Source organism: Capricornis sumatraensis, chromosome 3 (genome assembly GCF_032405125.1).
Source record: "Capricornis sumatraensis isolate serow.1 chromosome 3, serow.2, whole genome shotgun sequence".
In the NCBI taxonomy this organism is placed as follows: domain Eukaryota; kingdom Metazoa; phylum Chordata; class Mammalia; order Artiodactyla; family Bovidae; genus Capricornis; species Capricornis sumatraensis.
In genome coordinates this window covers 162,659,851-162,682,811 of record NC_091071.1, presented here as the reverse complement: position 1 = coordinate 162,682,811, position 22,961 = coordinate 162,659,851, and the positions used below count along the sequence as shown (strand labels likewise).

The following is a 22,961-nucleotide window of genomic DNA, read 5'->3' as shown; positions in this document are numbered from 1 at the left end:
ACTAGTCAGTTCCTTTCTCAATGTTCTGTGACAGGACCTTTCATCGGCTTGTTCATTAACACCTGTGGGTGCCGCCGGACGGCCATCATCGGAGGGCTCCTGAACTCGCTGGGCTGGGTGTTGAGTGCCTACGCCGTGAACGTGTATTATCTCTTTATTACCTTTGGACTGGCAGCTGGTAAGCATTGTGGATTTCTTTTTTTTTTTGGCCACTCCACATACCATGTGGAATCTTAGGTTCCCAACGAGGGGTGGAACCCAGACTCCTTGTTTTGGACGCACAGAGTCTTGACCACTGGGCCTCCAGGAAAGTCCCCATAAGTGGTTTTCCTAAACTTGACTTTATGTGTTTCTGTTGAGCATTTGGGCAATGAATTTCATCGTGGAGAAAAGAGACCCATTAAATATTTAGTCCCTTTGTCTCCATCCCACCCTACCCATATCCTATCCTCCAGGTAATACTTTTAATATAAGATATTAAATATGCCTGAAGCTTGAGGAAACAACCGAACAGCTGTACTTGGCCTCCCTAATAGAATTTAATTAAATTTTCTATATCTGGTTCTAAGTGCTAGTCCTTCTCTTGGAACAAAACCCACGTACTAACAACATTCTCTCATTTAAGAACTGCAGAATCCAGTGTGAATCAGAGAAAAATCACGTTCTCCTTTGGCTCTGTTCAAAATAATGAAATAGCAGCCAAACCCACACGGCTTTAGAGACTTTAAGAATCAAATCCAGAGCAGAGTGGCAGTCCCCAGGAGATATATAAAAATTAGCTCAGGCAGCACAGTTTGCATATCCATTTTGCAAAATGTATTCCCAGCCATAATTTCTTCTATCAACAGATAGAAGAACGCACTTGGATAAGTAGTTTCTTACTTATACAATTGTATTTCAGTGAACCGGATCCAGCCTGACCTTTTTGAATACAGAGCTATAATCGTCATAAATGGCACCTTGATGGTGATGTTTTCATTAGAGTTCAAAGTTAGAATTGGAACCCTTGCTTTTTTTTTTCCCCCCACTTATATGTGTGACTTTGGGAAAATTACTTAACTTGTTTATGCCTCAGTCTCTTTATCTGCAAATGGAATAATTGCTTGGCTTACAGGATTGTTGAACAGGTTATATGAAATGATCTGTATGAAGCACTTAGCACAATGCTTGGCACATAATAAAGTCTTAAGCAAATGTTCGCTAATATATAATTGCTATTATATATAATACAATGTTTTTATTATAAGCTTAAGTTTATGCTTTAAGGTAGCAGGAGAAGGTGAACATAAAAACCAGTTGTCCACATAAGCTGACAAGTTGGTTCTCTGTGATGTGTCCACATATACATCTTTAGGTGTAAAAAGCACTTCTGTATGCTGTGAAGCCTAGTTTGGAAATCATTGATCTGAAGTGAAGGACTTGACAACAGTTCTTAGAGAACAATTCAAAATATTTTTCCTGAGGCGATTTAGAAGCTTCCCCATGAATAGAGCTGGCACAGAGATTTTACTTCTGCTAAAACTGAGAGAGTCACGGGGTCTCTGGGCAGACACATGGGAGCCCCTAGGAACTTGATCCATGTTGTCTGGACATATGTACTATGAATCGATCCCCAAAACTGGTACTTGAGGGAGTTACCTGGTGGTCCAGTGGGTTTACCAGTGTTAGAACTCTGCCCTCCACTGCCATGGCTCAGGTTCAATCCCTGGTCAGAGAGCTAAGATCACACAAGCATGGCCAAAAGAAAAAACTAGGACTTGAAATTTATTCCCATCATTTAGACATGCCTATGGTCAGACTCTTTGTTTCAGACTCTTTGTTTAAATGGAATTTTATGTCTTGCAATTAGTTGCTTTTGATCCTCAAATAATAATCTCCATATTCATTCATTTACTTGTTTATTCAACAAGTATTTATGGATCCAAGGAAGTAGGAGAAAGATCAGGAGACCAGTGAAAGGAAAGTGTTTCTTGAAACACTTTATTGCACCCACTTTTTATACAGGAAACACTTGAAGAAAGTCTCTGAAAATAAATGTATCCACTTTCTCCCCAAATATAATTATATTTCAGTGGAAAATCCAGCTAAATCAGCTAGCTTGAATACTGTTGGGCTGTCATTAGTGAGACATTTTGAAACTGATTGACCCTATTTTATAGAAAAGAAAAACGTTAGATGCAAAGATCTGCAAAAAGTGAGTGACTGAAACAACAAAAACAAAACTAAATTAATTTAAAAATTTTTAAAGGCAAGTTATTGAGATATATATGTGTGTAAGCATGTTTATCACTGTACAGTGATAAACATATTTGTATATCTGTATGTACTTATCTATTTATGTTTGAAAGAGACTTTCGTGACATCCTTCATTACAAGAAGCATTTGAGGTAGATTTCTTTGTATTTGTTTTTTTAACATCTAGGCAATTAAAATTGCATGGATATCCTCCTAATGAGCAGAAAATTAACATCTGTTTGAGTGATCTTACCTACCCAGGAGAGTCTGGACAAACTTCTTCAGCTCTGCCATTTAAGGGCTCCATTTTCTTACTCGGCTCCTGGAAGAACCTTTCCCTTCAATCCGAGCTTTTTACTCAAAACCACGGGATTGATTCTCCCCTGCTCTTCTTCCTGGCTTATCTGGGTACAAAGTGAAAGTGTTAGTCGCTCAGTCTGACTCTTTGCAACCCTATGGACTGTAGCCCTTCAGGCTCCTCGGCCCATGAATTCTCCAGGCAAGAATACTGGATTGGGTTACCATTCCCTTCTCCAGCAGAGCTTCCCCACCCAGGGACTGAACGTTGGTCTCCTGAATTGCAGGTGGATTGTTTACTGGCTGAGCTATCAGGGAATCGACCTGATGTGGTGAAGAATTGTTCCAGGGTCCTGCTTGACCACTGGGCTTGGGCCTCAGTATCTCCAAGGCCTGTCCTACACACTCATAGAATAATTGTGCTGATTACGAATCACAAAGTCACATAAGGAAGGGGGATGCTGTTCAGGACAAGGAGAAGTAATAGATGTTTATAGCATCAGGCACGGATTTTTCTTCTCACACGTCATGGGAGTATTCATTATTTAAATGATGTTATAATTGGTGCTACTCTTATGCTTTGGTCTCTTGATTCGGTTCCTTATTAGTCATTTCATTCTGCTGCTGTTTAGCGATCTGTAACCACATCTAATTTAGGATGTTAGTTATCGTCAGTGACAAATCAGATTTTGAAAAGTAAACTTCTGTGCCTCCAGCAAAATGCAGAATGGCAAATTTCAAAGGACAAATGATCCAGTTTCCTCAACAAGTAAATTGTGAGGAAAATAGAGAACTTAAGAGACTTAAAGTATATATATATAGATATGGATATAGATCAACAAATAGCAATGTGTGGGCCTTACTTGATTTAAACAAATTTTTAAAAAATATGGTCATTTTTGAGACAGGGTCTTCCCCAGTGGTGCAGCAGTTAAAAAAAAAAAAATCCACCTGCAAATGCAGGGGACATGGGTTTGATCCCTGGGTCAGGAAGATCCCCTGCAGAAAGAAATAGCAACCCACTCCAGTATTCTTGCCTGGAGAATCCCATGGACAGAGGAGCCTGGCAGGCTACAGTCCATAGGGTTGCAAAGAGTAGGAAATGACTAAAGCAACTGAGCAGCAGCATAAGACGATTAGAAATTTAAATATATTCTGGATATTTTATGACATCAAGGAATCATTCATTTTTCAGATAAGATAATGATGAGATTATCCAGTTTAAATAATTCATCTGTTTTAAAAGCTGGAGCAAAAAGCTTCTGCAGCTCCATCCTGGCAGCCGAGGGATGAGCAGTTAAGGGTGAGACAGAGCACGGACGATGGAAAGGGACCAGACCTTGCAGTTGGGTCTGCATTGCAATCCAGATTCTCTGGCTACCTGCTGCAAGGTCAGGGAAAGTTTCTTAATCTCCATGAGGTTCAATGCTCCTTTTAATAATTTGGGTATAACCACAGGTAGCTTTCAGGTTATTGTGAAAATTAAACCAGATAAAACCTGAAAGGCAGCTGGCACATCAGCACCACTCAATCAGCGGTAACTGATATTATTATTTTTGTGTGTATGATTGCTCTGGTCTCCTTCCAAATTCAAGTAATTCTGAAATTGTTAAATGATGCTGAACTAGGGAAGCTTCTCAGCTTCGGGGCATGCTGTTGGTCACAGTCTCTTCTCTGCTATTAAGCTGTTATCCTAATGTCAGGAGGTTGTAAGCACTAGAACGGAATGGGAACCCCTTGAACAACCTAAGCAGGGTTTTATGGTTTCCCTCCATCTGTACCCAGAAGTTGAGAACACAACCCTCAACCTCTTGGCCAGTGTTTTATTTGATTTCATATTTATTTTATTTTTAAATAAACTTCATTTTTAGAGCCGTTTTAGGGCTTCCGAGGTACGCTGCGGTGGTAAAGAACCCACCTGCCCCTACAGGAGACGTAAGAGGTGTGGATTCAATCCCTGGGTCAGAAAGATCTCCTGGAGAAGGAAATGGCAATCTACTCCAGTATTCTTGCCTGGAAAATTCCATGGACAAAGGAGCCTGGTGGACTTCAGTCCATGGGGTCACAAAGAGTCAGACACAACTGAGCACAGCACCACAACTGTTAGGTTCAGCAAAACTGTGTGAAAGCACAAAGTGTTCCCAAGACCCACTGCCCCTAACACACACCACCTTCCCCAGCAGCATTTTAATTTTGTCCATGCAAACGACCAGCCGTTCCTGTTTTCTAAGAAAAATACAATTTAAAAAATCAGAGCTACAAATGAGTATTAGGTGGTTTTGACGTCTAGTAGCTATGTATACTCATGGGTACATTTTAATTCCTTTTATTCTTCTGATGAATTTGGGAACACATTGGCCCATTCCTAAGGCTTCTGCAAATTGCCTGGAATCACTTCCTCCCCTTGTCCATGAGTACTTCCTGTGTATTAAGTGCAGTTAGCACTGACAGCAGAGCGCTCAGAATGCATGCTATCTTTCAACAAATCATTAAGCAGGCACTATGTATTCTGGGCAATGCTCAGCATACCAGGGGCTAAAATGCACACAGTCCTGCCCTGGTGGAGCTTATATTCTCATGTGAGAATGCAGACTTACTTTAGTTGTTCATTTAGTATATATAATTTATCTAATATAATCTATTATTATTATTGGTGTAACCTATGCTGAAAAGCCTGTTGGGAGAAATGATGGACTGGAAACAGACTTCTGTGGGTGATGGTCTTGGTACTTACCTCCCAAGCTCCTTTTTAAAAAAAAAAGATGATTATATCTTGGTTTAAAAGTTATACAAAAGAAGAGAAAATTCAGGGTGGGTGTAGGCCACAGCAGGAAAAGCCCAAATTTTGGATTACCTGTGGTAATGTCTGTAAAGCACATGGATCCCAGTGAGTGGTCAATAAGTACTGGCTATCGTTGTTATTATTGGAGAAGGAAATGGCAACCCACTCCAGTGTTCTTGCCTGGAGAATCCCAGGGACGGGGGAGCCTAGTGGGCTGCCATCTATGGGGTCGCACAGAGTCGGACACGACTGAAGCGACTTAGCAGCAGCAGCAGCAGCATTGTTGTTATTTGGAGAAGGAAATAGCAACCCACTCCAGTATTTGGCCCGGAACATCCCATGGACAGAGGAGCCTGGCAGGCTATATCTAGTCCATAGGGTTGCAAGAGTGGGACGCAACTTAGCAACTAAACCATTGTTGTTATTCAAAAACAGTTACAGAGATGAAGGTAATGAGATACAGATGATCTTGAAGGCTGCCAGTTGGGGCTGTGGCCGTTTACCTTGTGCTGTCTGTCTTTTCTCCCCTCTCGGGGCCGCAGGCTTCGGCAGCGGGATGGCCTACCTGCCGGCCGTGGTCATGGTGGGCAGGTACTTTCAGAAGAGGCGCGCTCTCGCCCAGGGTCTCAGCACCACCGGGACCGGGTTCGGCACGTTCCTCATGACGGTGCTGCTCAAGTACCTGTGCGCGGAGTACGGCTGGCGGAACGCCATGTTCATCCAGGGCGCCGTGTCCCTGAACCTGTGTGTGTGCGGGGCGCTCATGAGGCCCCTCTCGCCTGGGATGGATGGTGATGATCCGGAAGGGAAGGCGCCGCACCACGTCCTGCCGGCTCACTCCACCGAATCGGTCAGGTCCAGTGGACAACTGGGGGACGCCGAGGAGAAGCGGAGAGGCCCTGGCACCGAGGACAGCTCCCTCGGGGATGCGCCCGCCCAGGCGTGCCAGGAGAAAGCCGCGCACAGAAAGGACATGTGCGCCTTCCGGCTTCTGAAGACGGTGAGCCAGCTGACCATGAGGGTCAGGAGGGGCTTCCGGGACTGGTACTCGGGCTATTTTGGGACAGCCTCGCTCTTTACTAATCGGATGTTTGTCGCCTTTATTTTCTGGGCTCTGTTTGCCTACAGCAGCTTCGTCATCCCTTTCATTCACCTCCCAGAAATAGTAAACTTGTACAATTTATCAGAGCAAAATGATGTGTTCCCCCTGACTTCAATCATAGCCATAGTTCACATCTTCGGGAAAGTGGTCCTGGGCGTTGTGGCCGACCTACCCTGCATCAGCGTGTGGAATGTCTTCCTGATGGCCAACTTCACCCTGGTCCTCAGTATTTTTATTCTGCCCTTGATGCACACCTACGCCGGCCTGGCAGTCATCTGTGCCCTGATAGGCTTTTCCAGCGGTTATTTCTCCCTGATGCCCGTGGTGACGGAAGACTTGGTGGGGATTGAGCACCTGGCCAATGCCTACGGTATCATCATCTGTGCTAACGGCATCTCCGCGTTGCTGGGACCGCCTTTTGCAGGTAAACGCTTCAAGGCATTAAGAGCTCAGAGTGCATGCAGAAAGATCGGGTTTTCATTTATATTAAAAGTCCAGGATGAATATGAAGTAAGTTTCCATGTGTGCACACACTCCTTTCTCCCTGCCCCCATTCCTGCCCCCAATTTCTTGTGTATAAATTTTAGCAAGTTAAAGGTCAATCTTGCACATAGAATGTGGATGAACTTTTGGTCCTTAACCTGTGAGATAAACAACCAGGCTGGTAAAACAGACAGTGCCATAGTGCAGAGCCTGTGCCCCATTAGAAGGAGGCAGTCTCTGCCAATTTAAGCTGATTTCACCAAGAAATAACAGAAAATCATGACTAGCCCTTCTGTTGTTAGCCCCCTCCCCACCCCAACAATCCACGAGAAGCTAGGACTCTGCACTCTCAGGTGACTTTTCCAGATTTTCAAAACACATCTGTAGATTCAACAGATCCATGGGCTGGAGCTAGCCCTGTGGAAGTTTCTGTGTGTGTGCTAAGTCGCTTCGGTCATGTCCGACTCTTTGCGATCCCATGGACTGTAGCTCACTAGCCTCCCGTCCATGGGATGGGATTCTCCAGGCAAGAACATTGGAGCGGGTTGCCATGCCCTCCTCCAGGGGATCTTCCTGACCCAGGGATCAAACCCGCTTCTTTTACGTCTCCCATATTGGCAGGCAGGTTCTTCACCACTAGTGCCACCTGAGAAGCCCAGGAGTTTTCTACTGGTGCTGTAATAAATCGCCACAAACTTAGTGGCTTAAAACAGTACAAATGTATAATCTTACAGTTCTGGAGGTCAGAAGGCTAAACTGGATCAGTTCAGTTCAGTTCAGTCACTCAGTCGTATTCGACTCTTTGCAGCCCCGTGAACTGCAGCACTCCAGTCCTCCCTGTCCATCACCAACTCCTGGAGTCCACCCAAACCCATCTCCATTGAGTTGGTGATGCCATCCAACCATCTCATCCTCTGTCATCCCCTTCTCCTCCTGCCTTCAATCTTTCCCAGCATCAAGGTCTTTTCAAATGAGTCAGCTCTTCACATCAAGTGGCCAAAGTATTGAAGTTTGAGCTTCAACATCAGTCCTTCCAATGAACAGCCAAGACTGATCTCCTTTAGGATGGACTGGTTGGATCTCCTTGCAGTCCAAGGGACTCTCAAGAGTCTTCTCCAACACCACAGTTCAAAATCATCAGTTCTTTGGCACTCAGCTTTCTTTATAGTCCAACTCTACATCCATACATGACCACTGGAAAAACCATACCCTTGACTAGATGGACCTTTGTTGACAAAGTAATGTCTCTGCTTTTTAATATGCTGTCTAGGTTGGTCACAACTTTCCTTCCAAGGACTGGATCAAAGTGGGCCAAAACCAAGGTGTTGGTGGAACCGCATTATTTCTGGAAGCTCTCTGGGGCAATCTGTTTGCTTACCTTTTGCAGCTTCTGGGGACCACTGCTTTTTTGTCCCCTGACCCCCTCCTCCATCATCTAAGCCAACAGCAGAGCATCTTCTCATTTCTCTGTGGTTTTTTTTTTTTTTTTACTTTATTTTGCTTTACAATACTGTATTGGTTTTGCCATACATTGACATGAATCCACCACGGGTGTACATGCATTCCCAAACATGAACCCCCCTCCCACCTCCCTCCCCATAACATCTCTCTGGGTCATCCCCGTGCACCAGCCCCAAGCATGCTGTATCCTGCATCGGACATAGACTGGCGATTCGATTCTTACATGATAGTATACATGTTTCAATGCCATTCTCCCAAATCATCCCACCCTCTCCCTCTCCCTCTCCCTCTGAGTCCAAAAGTCCGCTATACACATCTGTGTCTTTTTAGCTGTCTTGCATACAGGGTCATCATTGCCATCTTTCTAAATTCCATATATATGTGTTAGTATACTGTATTGGTGTTTTTCTTTCTGGCTTACTTCACTCTGTATAATCAGCTCCAGTTTCATCCATCTCATCAGAACTGATTCAAATGTATTCTTTATAACGGCTGAGTAATACTCCATTGTATATGTACCGCAGCTTTAAAATCTGCAAGCAATAAATGCTGGAGAGGGTGTGGAGAAAAGGGAACCCTCCTACACTGTTGGTGGGAATGCAAACTAGTACAGCCACTATGGAGAACAGTGTGGAGATTCCTTAAAAAATTGCAAATAGAACTGCCTTATGACCCAGAAATCCCACTGCTGGGCATACACACCAAGGAAACCAGAATAGAAAGAGACACGTGTACCCCAATGTTCATCGCAGCACTGTTTATAATAGCCAGGACATGGAAACAACCTAGATGTCCATCAGCAGATGAATGGATGAGAAAGCTGTGGTGCATATACACAATGGAGTGTTTTCTCTGTGGTTCTGACTCTGCTGCCTCCTCTCACTTTTAAAGATGCCTGTGACATTGGGTCCACTGGATAATCCAGCAAAAAAAACCCATCTCAAGATCCTAGACTTAATTCCATCTGCAGAGACCCTTTTGCCACCTAAGGTAACTTCACAGGTTCCAGAGATTAGCGTGTGGCCATTTGGGGAGAGTTGGGACATTATGCTTACCCAAGGCCCAGAGGCCTCCAGTTGCCAACATCTGGGGTGAGATCTCTCACATACGTTCACCTCAGTTCAGTGGAGAATTTGCTACTTGCATAGGGCATCCCAGAAGCCATAGGCACCCAGGAGGAGTCCCGTGCCTGGGCAGGTACCTCTGAAGCTGTCATTCTGGGCAGGTTTTAAGCTTCATGGCAGGTTGACCCAGTCCCCAGGAAGCCAGGTGCTGGGCAAAATCACAGAGTCTCCCCCACAGTCCTGAGATTGAAGGCAGGAGCCTGCAAAGCATGACAGAGGCTGGGGTCAAATGTTAACACCACGGTGGTCTCAGGAGGTGGCTGTTGGGGCATCCAGGCCAGGGTTGGCAGCAGTTGTCAGAGCTACCAGAAGTTCTGGGCAGGGTTTTCAGCAGAGGAGCTTCACCTATTCAGATGTCCCAACCTCTCCTTTCTGGCTGCACCTGGCCCTTTATTCTCATATCCTGTGCAGAAATACTTGTTCCCAGTAGCTGGGGAAACTCGTGGATTCAGGCCGAAACCCTCCCACCTCTTTCTTCCCAGTCTCCCTGCAGACCCACAGTCATCTCGTATCCTAGGGCCCCACTGGCAGAGGGCTTGTGCTAACTAACACACCCATCTTTATGTCCCACCCAACAAGATTTGAAGCTCCAGAAATTATATATATATATTTTTTTTATTCAACTGATGCTCGGAAAGATTGAGGGCAGGAGGAGAAGGGGGCAACAGAGAATGAGGTGGTTGGGTGGCATCACTGAATCAGTGGACAAGTGTTTGAGCAAACTCCCGGAGATACTGAAGGACAGGCTACAGTCCATGGGGTCGTAAAAGAGTTGGACACAACTTAGCGACTGAGCAATAACAGTTCAGCTGACAACGCTGGCAGCTGGCTGACTAAAGGTTTAAAATGCAAGAATTGCTTTAGGAAACCCAGAGGCTACATATGGGGCCCCTTCTGAGTCAGGCTGCTCCTATTTTCTGCTCATACATAGAAGTGCAAGCCAGCATTTTTAGGTGACAGTGAATATCTATAGCAATGCAGTAGACTGTTGGCAGCTGAAAAGTCAGAACTGTTCAGTGATCTCATTGTATAGAATTTTCTATCAGTTAGGGGTGCATTTGGTTGTAAAATCACACCCCAACAATAATAGCTTAAATAGAGATTTAATTGCATCACATGACCAGAAATCGAGTTCAGAAACTAGATGATATTGAGACAATGTCTCAAGATCCTCTTGGCCTTTTACTCATGCTGATTGCTCACAGTCACATAATGGCTCCAGTGGCTCCAGTCACTACAAACTCATTTATAACAAGAAAGAGGAAGGGATGAAAGAGTCCCAGCAGTCTTCCACTTATATCTAATTGGCCAGAACTATGTCTCACAGTGAGTCTAAGCTTCAAGGAAAACTGAAAATTGGAGAACTTTCCATTCTAGCCTCAGGACCAGAGGAAGGAAAGGAGAAAAGATTTGGAATGGGAATTGGATTAATCAACCAGTGTTAACTTCCAAAGAAGTTAAATATCCATTAAGGGGATGGGGACTTAATCAGTGGCTCATCCACCTCTTGTTGGAAGTCCTTCAGGTATACTGGATGTGGAACTAGAATCTGCCATTGATGTTTCTTTGCATGATCAGGGGGTACTTTCTGCTTCTAATAGTCAGTCTGGAATTATTTTATACTGATCCATTGATTGCAATGGGCTTCCCTGATAGCTCAGTTGGTAAAGAATCCACCTGCAATGCAGGAGACCCAGTTCGATTCCTGGGTTGCAAAGATCCCTTGAAGGGCTAGGCTACCCACTTCAGTATTCTTGGACTTCCTTTGTGGCTCAGCTGGTAAAGAATCTGCCTGCAATGTGGGAGATGTGGGTTTGATCCCTGGGTTGGAAAGATCCCCTGGAGAAGGGAAAGGCTTCCCACTCTAGTAGTCTGGCCTGAAGAATTCCATGGACTCTATAGTCCATGGGGTCGCAAAGAGTAGTGAAAAGAAAGTGAGCGACTTTCACTTTTACTTTTTCATTAGATTGAATAGCGCTATCACAAAGCAGCTGATTCATGATCAGTGTTAATTAAAGCACCAAGGTTTGAGAGCATGGTTTTCTTATCCCATCCCTATGGTCATTTCCTTTTCACACATTTGAATTCTAGTGCACTTTCTTGAGTGGAAGGGAAAGGAATTACAACTAGAAGATAGGGAGTCATACCCACCTGTCCGTCCTCAGGTCTGATCTCTGCTTCAAGGTTCCTCCCTAGAAGTGGAGTCTTTAGCTGAATTTGATCCACGATGGATGGTAGAAAGCACTGTGTTAATGGTGGATGAGTGTGAAATGCTGCCACAGTGTAGCCCCCCAGTCTCCTCTGTCCAAGGGATTCTCCAGGCAAGAGTGCTGGAGTGGGTAGCCATTCCCTTCTCTAGTGGATCTTCCCAACCTAGGGCTCAAACCTGGGTCTCCCACATTGCAGGCAGATTCTTTACCATCCGAGCCACCAGGGAATCCTCAGAATGCTGCCATGGAAATGCTAAAATCAGCGTTCTGATGTACATCTCCAGGCCAGCAACCTAAAGGGGCCTTTCCTTCTTTTTGTTTATTTTTTCCTCCACTGAACCTATGCGCTGAGAAATGCTGAGCAGCATGATTGGCTAACTGCATTGTGTTTAATTCATTTATTTTCCAGGCCAAGGAGCCGCTATTGCAATGAGACACAAAACCAGCCTTTATGCATTATAGCAGTGGCTGGCAATACGAGTAACTAAATAACCACATTAAATTCTTGCTAGAAATTCCAGGTGGGCTAGAAATTATTACTTAGCTTGAAGTGCTATAAGGAAAATTACTGTTCACATTAGCTTTTTCTTTTTTAATGGGTTTAAAAATGAATGTGTTTTCCATTTTTCAAAGCGATTTCTACTGGCATTAAAAAAAATCTTGTACAATTTAGTAGCATGTTAGATAATCACACATATCCATTTAGCAGAAGAATATGCAATCAAAGATACTGAACAGTCACTTCAACCGTGTCATTTAGCAACACGAACTTCTTAATGTAATTCATTGTATAATGTTCTGGGCATTCAGTTTGTCTCTTTTAAAAGACGTAGTAATAGTAGATCCTTTTCTAGATGTTTCCAGGGTAAAGTATACTGAAACTCAGCCACCAGATTTGACTGACCAAGCATCCACAATTATCTCCAGTATTCACACAAAATGTAACAGGCTAACAATAATTTGTAATTTTTTTCACCAAGAGCTGGGAACACTTATTTATTAAGTAAGAAAAACAGCCATCACTCCTCATTTGATAGACTCAAATGAAAAAGGAATGCAAATTAATAAGGAACCAGGTTTTTACTTTGAAGCTGTTGATTTCAGTTGATGGTCAGATCAGGACTGCCAAGAATTCCGAGCTCCAAACCAAGGGACTGAGATCAGACCTATAGGGAGAGATGGGTGATGGATGGGAGAGATGGGTGATGGATGAATGAGGTGGGTGTCTCCTCTGAAACGTGTCATTTCTAAAGAGTTTTGTCCCCATGTGCTGGACTGAAGCACGTGATAAAAGTGCTGTCTCCCGACCTGCTTTGCACCAGACTCAGGACTAAGTTGAGTTCAAACTAGCAGAGATGGCAGGATCTGGAATCATTTCAGAATAAATCCTAAAGGTAGATTGGAGAAAACCATGGAATTAATTTAATGTAAAAATTAGGGCCGCTCCTACCAATTTGCACTGTCAAATTGTTTGGTAAAGTTGGTTGCACTTTTTGAAAAATTGAGTTAATTTTAAAGATTGGGACGTGTGAAGGTGTTTTTACAGAAGTTTATACTTTTAGAGGAAAGGTGAAAGACTTTAAAATCTAACTAATTCAGTGTAAGGCTATAACAATACTTAGTCCTGTTTCCTATAGTCTGCAGGCATCAGGGAGGATGGAGTGGTGGAAGGAGACGGTAGGATGTTCTCTAAGGGAGATGGGTTTATTGCTGTCCCCCAGAAGGAGTAATAGTACATGTACAGTCAGGGTGCCAAGACAAATGTGCTTGAAACTCCAAAAAATTCAGAATGGCTTGTGCCTGTGTTTGAGTTCGGGGCAGCAAGAGAGGTGGATAGGGGCCATATCACAGAGCCCTGGAGCTTGTACTCAACCACTTCTAACAAAAAAGCAAGTAAGTAAATAGTCTGAACTAAGTACATATTAATTTTGTAATGAGGATTTTATCCTGTCTCTGATTTCATGATAAGCGGTGGTGGGAAATCAACCTGTTTGAGCTGTTGGTTGCTTAGAAGCATCACTTTCTAACTCCCAATGACTTGATCATAGAAAAGTGAGGAATGAACTGTTAAACTGACAAGATCAGCATTCATCTGGAATGAGTGGACTGTTATGAGAACCTCGTTTATATGTATTGATTTTTTACAAATTATAAGTTAAGATAGTGCTGTCTTGTACTCTGCTTGTGAAGACATACCACTCAGCGTTATCTGCCAGTGAATTCTTCACTTCATCATAATTCATAGTAGTCCACAGCTAACCGATGGAGGCACAAGCAAAGCTGGATGTATTTTAGTTCATATGTCAGTGAACTTTCTGATTCAGTGCTGAAGCTGAATCACTGTTTCTGGATTATATGCATAGTCTTATCTGCCTCTCTTGTCTCAAATTGGAGAGTAAAAAAAAGATGATAGAACATTTACTAAGCCACATTTAAAGATTCTGATATTCTCTTCTGTTATGTATCAAATGACAGACTCAAAAGCTTGGTTTACTTTAAAGTAAACCAGAATTCATAGCTTTTGAGGGGATTTTTCAAAAGTATACAATTTTGATGCTATTAAGTGTTGTTTGTTTTTCTTTATGATGGCCTTGACTCATTGAGGAACATTAAGCACTGGCTACAATAAGCAAGAGATAGAGATAACACCCAGGAAGTCAGAGAAACTAGTTTACACATTTAGCAGCTGATGTTGTGTAGCCGTTTGTTGGTGGGAGAGGGTTTAAGTTACATTTATCCATTCATTTGCAGTATCATTAGATACTTTTTTAAAGTGGCCATGGAATACTGTTTGGTCATTAAATAATTTATATTTTTCTTATGCCTCTGCTAATTAATGCACTTGCTGAAATGGAAAAAGTGAATGTTTGCATTTTTATCATAAATAAAATTCTGCGTCTAGCTTAATCCTCTCAGTTTGCATAACTGGCAATGTGGGGACCATGACTGATCCTTAATCACTGAAGTGAATGAAACATCATGTTTCATAGTTTCTGAAACTTTTCTTTTTCACATTTTAACATCTCTGAAGTCAGAATGCCTTTTACATAGTTCTAAGAAAACATCAAGTCATATTTTAATTGACAAGTATTCCTTTTTTATTGATACGTAAGATAATGATGCATCATGTAATTCACGGTATCTCAGAATTCATGAAATATGGTAGAATTTTGCGAAGTCCTTAGTAAGATCATTATATGAAAATATCAGACTAATGTTGTTGTTTAGTTGCTAAGTCTTATCCAACTCTTTTTGTGACCCCAAGTACTATAGCCCACCAGGCTCCTCTGTGAAGCCATGGCAAGAATACTAGAGTGGGTTTCCATTTCCTTCTCCAGTGAGTCTTCCCAACCCAGGGATCAAACCCGTGTCTCCTGCATTGGCAGGTGTATTCTTTACCCCTGCCACTAGGGAAACCCATCAGACTGTAACATTAAGAGTAAAGTATTTTCATGTCAATGTATGGGCTTCCCTGGTGGCTCAGAGGTTAAAGCATCTGCCTCTAATACAGGAGACCTAGGTTTGATCCCTGGGTTGGGAAGATCCCCTGGAGAAGGAAATGGCAACCCACTCTAGTATTCTTGCCTGGAGAATCCCATGGACGGAGGAGCCTAGTGAGCTACAGTCCATGGGGTCGCAGAGTCGGACACGACTGAGCGACTTAACTTATGGCAAAACCAATACAGTATTGTAAAGTAAAAAAATAATAATAATAATAAATAATTTTAAAAAATAAATAAAAGAACTGATAACTTACCATTTAAGGCTATGTCTTTGGCAATTTAAACTTTCATAAGTTTAAATATATATTAAGGTTTATAGCTGTAAATGTGAATTTCAGAAAACCTAGAAATTTTGAATCCTTCTCGAACAGATGTTTACCCTCATATACTTCAGAATGAATCAAAGTTCAAGTATCTTCTGCTCAGCCTTTTTGGATACTCACTAGAAACTTCTTCAGAAATGTTTTGAGGTTTTAGAAAAGATTTGTGTAAAAAAGAAAATTGTTAGAGTCACTTTTCACTGTTGGCTTTTTGCCAGCTTAAAAGTTAGCCCCAAGGCCTATGAGCCACATTTTTCCCATAGGTCTGCCAGCTACTGTTTCAGTGCCTTTAAAAGCACCCCAGTGGCTTTAAACGTAAATGTAGTCATTCCCAGGCACTGAGAACTCAGGTTCCAACAGCGCCCAGACTTAGAAAATGGCTACATGAAATGTCTGGGGCATTAAATGACACATAATACATTCTTAGAAAATTACTTATAGTAGCAATAAATATTTGCTTTGTGTTCTTGACTTTGTTTATCTCAACTTCATTATGCTGAATATATTCTTTTCTGTTTTGTAGGGTGGATCTACGACATCACCCAAAAATATGACTTTTCCTTCTATATAAGCGGTTTACTCTACATGGTAGGAATCCTCTTTTTACTCATTCAACCGTGTATTCAAATTATAGAACAATCCAGAAAAAAATACATGGATGGCGCAAATGTGTAGTGTCCTGTGATGTTCCGTGTAAGGTTCCCTTGTCATCCTCATGCACACCTCACATGGCTACTGTGAGGAGCCTGTGACATGTCGTGGGAAAGCGTGTTGTCCCGTAACTGGCACTGTTGTTTTAAATGCTGTTGCCATGGCTTCATGTGAAAGCAGTGCTGCCTGTCCGCGTGGGGAGAGACGCTGTGGACCACGCACACCTTAGCGATGCCAGTGTCCTGTGAAGACAGCCTATTGAATCACTGGTAGAAATTCCCTTCTAAAAACTATCTCGTCATCCATACTCGGACTAGGGTTTTAGATATAGCTTTTAAAACAGAGAATGAAAGCTTCTCAACCTAGTTACTTCTTTGTAAGGTGAAAATAAGGTGTCTAAGTGCTTCTGAAAAACTTAACAGTTAAAGGTTTCCCCTGCTTTTTGAAAGCATTTTTCACTACTTTGCTTTTATGAAAGACCTGCATTAGTTTTTGCTCACAGGAAAAAACTAGAGGAGGATTTTTGCTTTTACAAAAAAGGGGGAACCTTGTTCAGCATTTGTTTTGCTGCGAACGTTTGCAGAGGCAGCGCCAAGCTCCCTCCCAAGAACCACGCAGGCATCTCAGCATCAAGTCGCCAGGACTTTGGATGGTGTCTATGAGCATCTGTGCTTGATCTCAGTTTATTTGTGCATCCATTAGCAAGATGTGTCCGGAGGTCATGGCTTCTTTGCTTTATGCCATTTCGATTAAGGTTTCATAGAATGCTCTCTGCTTTCAGATGGTGGAGGAAACCTGTAAATGAATTTTAAGCACAAGAAAATACTAGACTTCAGAAAGTATTACAGAGAGCAATTGCTCTACCAGTGTAAAACAAAGGCAGACCCTAATTTCAAAGGCAATGCATTTAGTACAATTAAAGAAACACAGTTTATATTTTTATTAAAGAATTCTGCAGCTAAGGCATACAGTTTCTAAATCTTTCTCTAAAAATAGCATTTGCTGTTACTCCTAATGCAGTATTATATAGTTATAAACTGAATCTGAGACCAATCTTAATAAATAATATAAATAATCTCCTTAGTGAAAGTCATATTTGTGCATATAACCATTGAGTCAAGGGCTAAAATTCAAGCACTTTTATTCGTTTTATTGGCCTCTTAGTTTATCAGCATGCTCTGGGGCCTATAGAAATTTTTTTCTGAGTTTCTCTTACCCAGTAAATAAAGTAGAAAACTAATTGCTGATTGATGTGTAAAGCTGGTTGTTTAAACCATTTGTAAAGCATGTTACTAATCCTAAATATAAGACTATCGTGTTGTGAGGATAATAAACAAAAGGCCCTTGGTCCAAACGTCTGTGCACTTGACATTGGAGTAGTGGTAACAAATAGCCCTTCTCCAGTGCCTCTTGGTGTGCTCTGGACAATTCATTTGCCTGAGCTCAGCACAGTTTTTAAAATAGTTCTCTTGATTGATTTCATACAGAAGATAACTATAATTCATGACATTGAATAATGCTCTTCCTTTATCGGAGATCTCTATTTTTCTAAGCCAAACATTTTTCAGACTGCAAAATGTTCTTCCGAGAATCATTTTGAAATTTCTGGCTGCCTTACTTGTTTACACATATTTTAGAACTATTTAAATTTTCACTCACGATTTGCTTATCACACACACACAAATATTTTAATATCATTGCCAGTGTCTCGGGTCAAATTTATCTAAAGTGAGTACAGACCATTCTCAATTATCCTTGATGATTAGACAGGAGTGGTACTAGTAACTGGAGTCACAGAATGTTACCCCAGTCTAATTTTAGCCAGCTGTTTCAGTCTTTTACTCCACCAAACCCTTCAGAGCTGTTAACAAGTGATTACATGCACACATTTCCTTTTTGTTTCATCTCCATTATTTCCTGCTCTAATGTCTAGTGGGAGGGGTTGTGTAATGAAAGGGACCACCAAAATAACAATAATAATAAAAGGCAGCTAGTGGAAAGGAGGAACAAAAGCATGGCTAATACACTCACAATATTACCGCCACTGAATCGAGAATTGCCTGTAAATTATGATAGATAATAAATTGCATGTCATACTCCATTTGGTCCAACACGACCTGTTTGTTATCGTGACAGCTTTGGTTGCTATGAAAAGATCCTGCTCTCTGTTTTTGATAAAGGTAATCTTCAATGCTGACACAGTGTTTTTTCTCTCTCAGTATATATTTACCATTAATTTAGGATGATTCAATTGAAAATCATGTTGTGGGTTTTAAAACTGATGACATTGCTTCCTTACTTTCATTTACTGACACGATCAAATTAACGAGTTGTTGTTTAGTCGCTCAGTCGTGTCTGACTCCTTGTGACCCCATGGACTGCAGCACACCAGGTTTCCCTGTCCTTCACGATCTCCCTGAGTTTGCTCAAGTTCATGTCCATTGTGTCGATGATGCCATCCAACCATCTCATCCTCTGTCATCCCTTCTCCTCTTGCCCTCAATCTTTCCCAGCATCAGGATATTTTCCAATGAATTGGCTCTTCACATCAGGTGGCCAAAGTATTGGAGCTTCAGCTTCAGCATCAGCCCTTCCAATAAATGTTCAGGATTGATTTCCTTTAGGATTGACTGATTGATCTCCTTGCAGTCCAGGGGACTCTCAAGAGTCTTCTCCAGGCAGAGTTACATATTTGGAATGGTGCTAAATAGCCAGTGTCAATGTTTGCACTGTTAGTTGTGCATCACAAAATACAAACTTTTTATCTGATGGTCCAGCTTTGGTTAAATATCCAAGTTAGACCTTCTCATGTTCAGTCCATCCAGTTGTTTGTTGATTTACTGTATTTATGGAAGTGATGATTTCTTCCAAATCAAGTCCTCATTTTACAAAAACAAAGTAAATCTTACTTGCAATATTCATGTTGCCAACAGAAAAAAAGAGAATGTGTGTAAAGAATTACAGCAAGTACATTAATATATCCTGTTTAAAATATTATTTACAGTTCTTTGAAGATATTATAGTTGATTGTAATGTTATATGCTTTATAGGTTTTCCCTCATGTATCCAAATAATTTTATTTACATATAACTAAATAAATTTTGTCCACTTTAAAGTTGGTCAGTGAGTTTCTGTACAAAATCTTTATTTTCTGGGTTTTAAGAGGAAAATTCCTAAGTGATGATTATCAGTTCGGTTCTTTCCTTGGAAAAGAGTTTTTCTCTAGGTGTGGTTACCAAACCTGCTTCCCAAGTGGCACAGTGGTAAAGAATCCACTTGCCAATGCAGGAGACACAGGAGATGTGGCTTTGATCTCTGGGTGGGGAAAATCCCCTGGGGTAGGAAATGGCGACTCATTTCAGTATTCTTGCCTGAAAAATCCCATGGACAGAGAAGCCTAGAGGGGCTACATGGAGTTGCAGAGTCAGACATGACTGAGTGACTGAGCATGCATGCATTCATGGTTACCAAACCACCTGGAGAAAATTACCTAACATTAATTGTTAGAAGGGCCAGCTTTAGCTACAAAATTTAAAAGGTTAAAAACTTTTTAACTGAGCAACTACATTTCTAAAATTTGTTGTACATGAACAAAGACAAATGAATAAGGGTTGTTTGATTTATTGTTTGCTATATAAAAGACTGGATATAATTTAAATGTCTATCAGCGGGAAGTGCTTAATAAAGTATGGTATTTATGCAAATATTACAAAAAAAGAGACAGATCCATTATAAAATTAGAAAACAGTATTCAAGATAAATTGCTAAGAGGAAAAAATCAAGATGTCTAATGTACTCCCAATTACATTTTTACTAACTACAAAAAAGGTGATTCATGTCTTGTGTGTGTGCATATATATATATACACATATATACATATATATATACATATATACATATATATAGAGAGAGAACATTTCTGGAAGGAAACACAAAAAAACATTAACAGTGTTCAGCTCTAGGGAGGAATAAGTTTGGGTTCTGGGGTGGGACTGACATTTTCCCTTATACACAGGATGTTTTTCCAATTCAAAACTTGTGTCCAGACTTTTTTTTCGTGTTTCATCTATTTATTTATTTTTAGGCCACAAGGCATGTAGGATCTTTAGATTTCCAACCAGCGGTCAAGCCCACACTCCCTGCATTGGAAGCATGGAGCCTTAACAACTGAACTGCCAGGGAAGTCCCCAAAATTGTTTTAAATGCAGGTTCCTGGAGCTACATAAAAACCTAGTGGATTGGAATCTTGGGGGATTGGGCAATAAATCTTCCTTGTAGATAAGCTTATCAGTTGATTCTTGTTGTTGTTGACAGTCGCTTAGTTGTGCCTGACTCGTTGTGACCCCATGGACTGCAGCACTCCAAGCCTTCCTGTCCTTCACCATCTCCCAGAGCTTGCTCAAATTCATGTCCATTGAGTTGGTGATATCATCCAACCATCTCGTCCTCTGTCATCACCTTCTCCTCCTACCTTCAATCTTTCCCAGCATCAGGGTCTTTTCAAATGAGTCAGCTCTTTGCATCAGGTGGCCAAAGTACTGGAGCTTCAGCTTTAGTATCAGTCCTTCCAATGAATATTCAGGATTGATTTCCTTTAGGATTGACTGGTTGGATCTCCTTGCAGTCCAAGGGACTCTCAAAAGAGTTTTCTCCAACACCACAATTCAAAAGCATCAGTTTTTTTCAGTGCTCAGCCTTCTTTATTGTCTAACTCTCACATCCATACATGACTACTGGAAAAACCATAGCTTTGACTACACAGACCTTTGTGAGCAATGTAATGTCTCTGCTTTTTAATATGTTGCCTAGGTTTGTCATAGCTTTTCTTCCAAGAATCAAGAATCTTTTAATTTCATGGCTGTAAGCACCATCTACACTGATTATGGAGCCCAAGAAAATAAAGTCTGACCCTGTTTCCATTGTTTCTCCATCTATTTGCCATGAAGTGATGGGACCAGATGCCATGGTCTTAGTTTTCTGAATGTTGAATTTTAAGCCAGCTTTTTCATGCTTTTTCACTTTCATCAAGAGGCTCTTTAGTTCCTCTTCACTTTCTGCCATTAGGGTGGTATCATCTGCATTTCTGAGGTTATTGATATTTCTCCTGGCAATCTTGATTCCAGCTTCTGCTTCATCCAGCCCAGCGTTTCTCATGATGCACATAAGTTAAATAAGCAGGGTGACAATATACAGCCTTGACGTACTCCTTTCCAATTTGGAACCAGTCCGTTGTTTCATGTCTGGTTCTAACTGTTGCCTCTTGACCTGCATACAGGTTTCTCAGGAGGCAGGTAAAGTGTTTCCATCTCTTTAAGAATCTTCCACAGTGTGTTGTGACCCACTCAGTCAAAGGCTTTAGCCTAGTCAATGAAGAATAAATTGATGTTTTTCTGGAATTCTCTTGTTTTTCTTCTGTGATCCAACGAATATTGACAGTTTGATCTCTGGTTCCTTTGCTGTTTCTAAATCCAGCTTGAACATTTGGAAGTTCTTGGTTCACATACTATTGAAGCCTAGCTGGAGAATTTTGAGCATTACTTTGTTAACATGTGAAGTGAATGCAATTGTGCAATCATTTGAAAATTCTTTGGCATGGCCTTTCTTTGGGATGGGAATGAAAACTGACCTTTTCCAGTGCTGTATACACTGCTGAATTTCCCAGATTTTCTGGCATATTGAGTGCAGCACTGTCACAGCATCATCTTTTAGGATTTATAGCTCAGTTGGAATTCCATCAGCTCCACTAGCTTTGTTTGTAGTGATGCTTCCTAAGGCCTACTTGACTTTGCACTCTAGGGTGTCTGGCTCTAGGTGAGAGATCACACCATTGTGGTTATCTGGGTCATTCAAATCCTTTTTGTATAGTTCTGTGTAATCTTGCCACCTCTTCTTAATATCTTCTGCTTCTGTTAGGTCCATACCATTTCTGTCCTTTATTGTGCCATCTTTGCATGAAATGTTCCCTCAGTATCTCTAATTTTCTTGAAGAGATCTCTAGTCTTTCCCATTCTATCGTTTTCCTCTATTTCTTTGCATTGATCACTGAGGAAGGCTTTCTTATCTCTCCTTGCTATTTTTTGGAATTCTGCATTCAGGTGAGTATATCTTTCATTTTTTCCTTTGCCTGTAGCTTCTCTGGGCTTCCCTGGTGGCTCAGACGGTAAAGCGTCTGCCTGCAATGCGGAAGAATTGGGTTCAATCCCTGGATCGGGAAGATCCCCTGGAGAAGGAAATGGCAACCCACTCCAGTACTCTCACCTGGAAAATTTCATGGACTGAGGAGCCTGGTAGGCTATAGTCCACAGGGTCGCAGAGTTGGACACGACTGAGCGACTTCACTTTCTTTCTTTCTCTTCTTTTCTCAGCTATTTTTAAGGTCCCTTCAGACAGCTATTTTGCCTTTTTGCATTTCTTTTTCTTGATGATGGTCTTGATCACTGCTTCCTGTACAGTGTTACAAACCTCTGTCCATAGTTCTTCAGGCACTCTATCAGATCTAATCCCTTGAATCTGTCACTTCCACTGTATAATTGTAAGGGATTTGATTTTGGTCATACTTGAATGGTCTAGTGGTTTTCCCTACTTTCTCCAATTTAAGTAAGTCTGAATTTTGCAATAAGGAGTTCATGATCTGAGCCAGTCAGCTCCCAGTCTTATTTTTGCTGACTGTATAGAGCTTCTCCATTTTCAGCTGCAAAGAATATAACCAATTTGATTATGGTATTGGCCATCTGGTAATATCCATATGTAGAGTCATCTCTTGTTTTGTTGGAAGAGGGCGTTTGCTATGACC

The 22,961-nt window shown here is 41.6% G+C and overlaps 1 protein-coding gene across 1 annotated transcript in view; it reads left to right on the top strand.

Moving 5' to 3' along the window:
- The window catches only part of SLC16A14 (solute carrier family 16 member 14), a 30,869-nt gene extending 14,677 nt beyond the window's left edge, over positions 1 to 16,192 (top strand). The window contains exons 3-5 of the mRNA XM_068969391.1: positions 35 to 178; positions 5,857 to 6,840; positions 16,041 to 16,192. Of these exons, the coding sequence (XP_068825492.1) occupies positions 35 to 178; positions 5,857 to 6,840; positions 16,041 to 16,192 (1,280 nt within the window). The remainder of the gene's footprint in view (positions 1 to 34; positions 179 to 5,856; positions 6,841 to 16,040) is intronic.
- Positions 16,193 to 22,961: the final 6,769 nt, after the last annotated feature.